Genomic DNA, 6,763 nt, shown 5'->3' with positions numbered 1-6,763 from the left:
CAGCACACGAAATCACTGCCCACTCGGGACGTGTCCACTTGTTGTCCCCTCCAGGTCCGCGTGCTGTCATATGATGCAGCTACCCATAAAAAATGATTTCCACTCCCAGAGGAAAATGAACTGGGACTGGGAGGGATGTGACACGTATGGAACTCGGAACAAACAACACACACACATGTGGTGAAAGAGGGAAATAAATAGGCGTGTGGAGTTTCCAAGGTGGGGGCAGAAGTTAAAAACTGTTATTTTAAACCAGGGGATCAGGTGAAAGAGCCATTTGAACAGGAGCATTAAAACAAACTGGGGTTAAAAGGACATTTTTGCAGTTTACATCCTGCCAAAGAAGTTGCCTGGTGTCCTGTTTCTATCCTGAACATGAAACATGGTGTGACAACAGTGAACACACTTCTCAGAGGTTCAGTCTTCGCGTACGAACTCCAGTAACACAAAGAGTAAATCAACTATTTAACTCAAGTTCTCATTGAATCGGTGGTTTGAAAAACAGTTCTTTTAATGCCTGTGGATAATCTGAGGGAAGTCTTGCATTTCATTTACTTAACACTTTTGTCGCAAGTAAGAAAAGCTTATCAAATGCATTACTATGCTAATACTATAATAAAACATTTTTTTTCCAAAAATTAAATCAAATCACCCCCTTTGTAATAGGGTGAAGGGAGAAGTCTAATAACCGATATGGAAAAGCATGAACAAATAAAACAAAAACAATGTGCATGGCTTGATTTCACTACACACGAGGGGCCAATTTTTTATTCTAATTATTTGGGGGAGCTGACTATGTTTTTAAGCAAACTGCTTTTCCTGCTCTTCTTTTAACTTTCATCTGAATTACTAAAATTAAAGTACAGTAAACCAAGATTAAAACAGGTGATACAGTTAAACATATACTACTGTACTCTGTCATTAATGTTAGAACATGCCTTGACTCCTGTGCCCAGCAGGGGTAGATGTTGGACTTCAGTTCCTCACAGCCAGAGACTGCTCAGCAGGTCTCGCTCCAACACACGGTGGGAGAACAGTTACAGTAATATTTGTTTATGTAATGCTTACTCATGAATAAGCAATTGTCATATGGTTGTCAAAAAGACTACAAATACATACCAAGTATCTACAAATCATACTCTTTTACTAAGCATAAATGAGCCCTTATGAGCAGTTGCCTTTAAATCTCATTTGCCTGACAATCTAACTTTACTGTCATTTCATTTCCCTATTTGAATTGCTGAAAAGATGAAAATAAAATTCTGATTCAGAGGTGCATCTCTAATATCTCAGTGTTATTAGATAAACTGTCACTTTGCTAAAGCACCTAGTAAAATCCCCTCGAATACTGCTCTACCATTTTTTTTTTCATTATTTGGCCAAATCATACTGAAACTGGTGTCTCTAGTATAAGGCTATTTCAAGTTTTGTTTCTTTTTAAAGTGGCTTCCACATGCCTGCGGTTACTATTGTTAAGGCTGATGGAAACTAAATCCTGCAGAATTTAGAACACAGCAATGTGGTACGATGAAGACAACATTGATGTATCTTTATCATAACAGGCTTGACACCAGTGTTGAAGTGCAGTAAGAAGGGACACAAGCCAAAGTGAAAAAACTGGATCCTGTTTTTAATTTTCACTAAATTTGTATCCCAAAAAAATCAAAACATTAAAATAACATCCACGGCAGGGATTGTCCATACATTCAAAACTTTAAAAAAGAAGAAAAAAAAGCATACAGGGACAGCTTGGGTCAGTTTACATTTACTGGTCATGTACATTAGCACACTGAAGTGTGAACATCACCTTATGAAAGAACATCTGTTTCAGAAATGAATAATTCCTCTCAAACATTTTCCTGCCTGTGCTCGAGAAGAGGAGAGGTCAACAGCAACGTTCAATAACGACCTGTGAAATAAAAAAAAAAAAGTCAGACAAAGCTCCAACACACTGCAACCTATTGAATCATAATCTGTCAAACTGTTGAGAATTATTGAGAAATACTCACGGGGAGAGTAAGACCGTGATCTGGACCGAGACCTGTAAGCACCTCTGTAATATGGTGATGGAGATCGTCTTCTGAAACAAAACAAAATAAAACATTCTAGTCAACTGCAGGGGTATGGGGGGGAGGATTATACCAATGGTAATCTGCAGGTCTACATCCTTACTTGTAGGATTTGTAGTAGTCCCTCTCTTCATAGCGATCATAGCCACCTCTGTCGTATCCACGATCATACCCACGGTCATAGTCACGTGAAGAACGCCGAGGGCCACTGGGTCCACCTCCTCCACCGCTACCACCGCCGCCGCCGCCCCCGCTGCTACTACCACCACTACCGCCACCACCACCACCGCCACCGCCACTGCATAGTCAAAGAAAGTAGTTAATTTTAGCTCCTGTCCACAACTTTGCAAAAAAATCCAGTTTTCATTTAAAAACTGCCTTACAAATAACTTACAAATTATTTGCCTCTAACAGGAAAGTGTATTATCTGTCCACTCAACAAATGTACATATGAAATGATACGCACTGATTTTTCTCTTTAATGGATTATTCTAAAATAGATCTAAAAAAATAAAAAAATAAAACCGTCACATCAGAGTATATCTGTTAAATGGCGGAACTATAATGAAACACCACATGAAGTGTGGTAACATGAATGACAAACTCCGTATGGGACAGATGGCTTACTATGTGGGACGGCCCATGTAGATTCCAGGGGTTGGGGTGTGAGCTCTTTTTGTGATGGAGAAGTCTACTCGGATCCTGCGACCGTCCAGCTCCATGCCATTGGCTCGTTCCTTTGCCTGGCAGCAAATAAACATAAATTGAAACTCACGACTCGCAAAATATTTCAAATCAGAATTGGCAGAGGCCCCTGTCAACTGATATTCTTGTACCTCTTTTGCGTCATTTTGGCTCTCGAAGTAAACAAAGGCAAAGCCCCTGGAGCGCCTCGACTGCTGGTCATACACAATGCAGACATCTGCCAGGGGGCCATATTTAGAGAAGACATCTCTCAGATCCCTCTCTGTGGTGTACAAGCTCAGGCCAAACACTCCCACGCAGCCGTTTGGGTCTGGATTCGTCTACAGTTTTTAGAGACATCGAGATTAGATTACAAATCAAAACAAGTTGCTGAACAAGTACATAACAATGTTTGGGAACTAAAGGACACAATCAAAAATTAAATAATAATAATAATGTTATACTGAAAGATTAGCTGCAACAAGAGCCATTGAGCACTTACACGATTGCCAATGTGCCTGCGGCGATTGGACATGGGCGAGTGGCTATGGCTCCTGCGCCGGCGCTCTCCACTGTAGGACCTGCTGCTACGAGATCGGCGGTGATGGGACCTTGAGCGGGAACGAGAACGGCTGTAGTGTCTGCGTGAGCCACGGTGGGAATTGGACCTGTACAGACAGAACAATACTTGTACATTCACAATGGTTCTACAGATATTTACATCCACTTACTCCGTGGCCGCTTCAAAAGACGGACAAGCATCTTCATATCCTGTCTGACTAGTGGTCGGAAAGAATTTCATGAAGCTGCCATTCCAGGAAAAACAAAATATTCACTCACCCAGATTTTGATCTAGAGCGAGACCTAGATTTGGAGTGGGAATGACGGGAGCCCTCTTTCGAACGGGCAGGTGAGCGAGCAGGTGAGCGGCTCGCCGACTTCCCTGAGCCCGGTGGACTCATGCTCCTGGATGCAGAGCGAGACTCCTGAATGAACCACACACACCAACACACATCTTATCAGCACCAATGTGAAGAGTCAACCCGAGAAATGTGCCTAAATATTTCAATGTGATTAAGAATTAAGACTAAGAGTACAGAGAAGAACAGAATTTACGATTGTGAATGAGGAAAGCAGATTAATGCTGTTTTGTGTAGCCATGGATAGTGTGACATGAGATTGATTAGATTAATTTGTATAATTAAATTGCTGAAATGATGAAAAAAGAGAAATTTGACAGATTTCAACTAATGTGTGTTGTATTCAATAAAAAGAACATGCACGCATTTGACAAACAGACCAGAAAATTACTTAGCGCTGTGGATTACTTCCTTAACTTCATTTCTGTAACTTCATTACTTGACATTATTCTTCTTTCTTCAATTGTCTTACATCTTCTTACTTCCCCTACATCTTCCCTCATGTTTTAGCATGCATTCAACAATACAGCTTCACACATCTGAGCTTCATATTATTGAAATTAAAGTGGACGTGAGACTTCTTCTGCCTTTTCTTCGTCCAATCTTAACCTTTATGAAAAAGAAGAGGATGAAGAATATGTGACTACAATTAAAACCTACAACCTCATTCAACTTTTAATGTGTCATTTTGTACGATCTTACACATGCATGAGAGTGCCCCCCCCCCCCCCCCCCCCCCCCCCCCACACACACACATACTAGAAATCTTCAGTGATAGTAATATAAACATTTCACTTTCAGTGGTTCTTCATTCACTGTTGTAGCCTGTAAGCCACTTTCAGTTAGACACATACCAAGATGTAGGCGTAATCAACTTGAAAATTGCTGCCAAAACTTAAACGTGAGTATGTGAACACGTGTTTATCTAGTTTTTTTCCATTCTAGTTGACACTTTGGTAGGTCATCAGCACATGACCCCCCTAATATATTTTGCAATAGTTGGTGTTCCTAAAATTAAAACATACTGAGGACACAGTTGCTTTCAAGTGAACTTTAAGGCATCAATAGTGCATTTCAAACCACTGAACATGAACATCTGCTAAACAGTGCTTTCATCTTTTCCTACTAAATGCTGGATCTAAAGTTAACCCAAACGACCTCAAGATTACTGCTGTCACTCATTTGTACCAACTTGCACCATTGATGATAAAACAGCCGTGAACCCGTGGGAGCTAATCTGCAGCGCGTGAGCACATAACCCTTTAGTAAACTTACACGTTCCGCAAACTGCCTCTAAATAATTCAATGCAATAAACTGTATCAGAACATGTGAGGTTTTCCCGTAAGGCAACACAACCACACGCGACCACTTCGAGATGATCGACACCGTGGAGGATGCAGACAAATGAGCTTGTTATGCCAGCAGGCTGGTGCCAGGCGGCCTGTCCACGGTCGATGTGGGCAGCAGTGTCTACAGGTAAACATTGGTCTTACGAACCTAAAGCTGCCAGTTTTACAGGATCAAGCACTGGGGCCCTACACTGTGGTGTAAGAATGAGCTGTTAAAAAAAAATTGCATGAGGCAGTGCAATCTAAAAAAAAAATACAGAAAATTAAGTTCAAGTACGCTGTTACAAACTAACCTCTAAAAACTGTCCCGTCTACACATACTCCTACATATTATGGGACAAGCAGAGATCATCCAAGCCTGGCTTTAACAGTATCTGAGGTTTACGGCTGTAGAAGAAAAAAAAAGATGTACCGAATCTCTACTAGGTGCAGAATGGATATCCAATTTATAATTTATAATGCAGTGCCTGCTTGTGTACGATAATGCAAATGAATGGGAAGAAATCTTGAGGCCGTTTCTTGATATTTTTTTCTAATTGTTAAGATGTTTAACGCCCGTTACCCCCAGAAACCGTGATCAAGTACCACGACTGATGTATGCGAACATACACTCACATCTCTCCATCGAGATCCTACCATTGTCTCCACATACAACTCGACACCCGTTTACGATTAGTACATTCACATTTGTTGGACTGATTTCTGCTACAGAATAAATGTCGACATAGGAACAAGACCGTCGGAGCTGACCGCTGGTATATAACTATATCTGATCAATGTTTCAAAAACATCACGTAGCGGGAATGATTCTCGGAAGCTGTAAACTATCCACGGATTTCTTTTTTTAGAAAATGCAGGCTGCGTGGTTTCCCCGAGTGTTACACGGACGTCGCCGTCGTCCCCGAGCGGCAGCTCGACATTTCACACAGGCCCCGACGTCCAGCTAACAGCGACATGTAGCACTTAGCCCGCTAGCTAACGTCTCACAGGACACGCTTATTTATTTATTGTTTACAGTTCGTTTACTCGACGCACGTATCCGTCGTGTCACAGTAGCTCACCGACATGTTAGTGATGGACGCACGTTCTATAAATACACCATGCAACGCGCTGTGCTCTTCGAATGCACCGTGCGGTCGAGCTAGCTAGCTAGCTAGCTCCCGTTAGCTCCCGTTAGCTAACCAGCGTTAACGGACACAACACGCGGGCTGTTAGCATTCCAGTTACACACAACCCGAGTCGCTTTTCAGTTCGCTCCGGAATCAAAGTGACGAACAAACACTTGACAGAACTCATACGTACCCGTCCTTTGTCGTTATCGCTCATTTCTAGTGACACTGAGTATTACAATGTAAGAAATAACTACAGTCCACGGAATGTGTGCAGCAGCAGCAGCAGCAGCACCAGCGACCGGGAACAATAGCTCCTCCTATGTGCTGTCGGTAGAAGATTTAAAAAAAGGAAAGAAGCCTCCTGAGCTTCCTCAACGAAACTCGCCGAGAGAAACACACATTTTCGCTTTAACCAAAACAAGACGATGTAATGTGAAAATGCATGTATTATTAAGAGATCGAAACGCCAATGTTTAATTATTATTATTATTTTTTAAATTAATGTTTGATTTAAATAAAGATAGAGAATAAACCAGCCCATTCGGCTGATCCTATGAAGTGTTTTTTTTCTTCATAAAAATATAAAGCGACAAAACACCAAAACATAATTTATCTCAGTGCACAAACA

At 41.4% G+C, this 6,763-nt stretch overlaps 1 protein-coding gene across 6 annotated transcripts; it reads right to left on the bottom strand.

Annotated features, from left to right (window-relative positions):
* Window positions 1–1,609: 1,609 nt before the first annotated feature.
* Window positions 1,610–6,482, bottom strand: tra2b (transformer 2 beta homolog). 6 transcript variants are annotated; one of them, XM_035604363.2, is made up of 9 exons: window positions 6,326–6,476; window positions 4,090–4,282; window positions 3,594–3,739; window positions 3,256–3,421; window positions 2,906–3,094; window positions 2,697–2,812; window positions 2,173–2,367; window positions 2,010–2,077; window positions 1,610–1,909 (listed from the first exon to the last, which is right to left on the bottom strand). In XM_035604363.2, exons 2-9 carry the CDS (start codon window positions 4,174–4,176, stop codon window positions 1,899–1,901), a joined length of 978 nt encoding a protein of 325 aa, XP_035460256.1. In that variant the 5' UTR covers window positions 4,177–4,282; window positions 6,326–6,476; the 3' UTR covers window positions 1,610–1,898. The 6 variants fall into 6 exon arrangements, with proteins under 6 accessions (XP_035460256.1, XP_035460259.1, XP_035460260.1 ...); XM_035604366.2 differs by having other exon boundaries at window positions 2,010–2,080; window positions 4,054–4,282; window positions 6,326–6,475; XM_035604367.2 differs by having other exon boundaries at window positions 2,010–2,080; window positions 4,065–4,282; window positions 6,326–6,475.
* Between the last annotated feature and the right edge of the window lie 281 nt (window positions 6,483–6,763).

This window comes from Scophthalmus maximus, chromosome 14 (assembly GCF_022379125.1).
Source record: "Scophthalmus maximus strain ysfricsl-2021 chromosome 14, ASM2237912v1, whole genome shotgun sequence".
Taxonomy (NCBI): Eukaryota; Metazoa; Chordata; class Actinopteri; order Pleuronectiformes; family Scophthalmidae; genus Scophthalmus; species Scophthalmus maximus.
The sequence above is the reverse complement of the archived record's forward strand: the minus strand, read 5'-3'. Positions and strand labels throughout refer to the sequence as shown.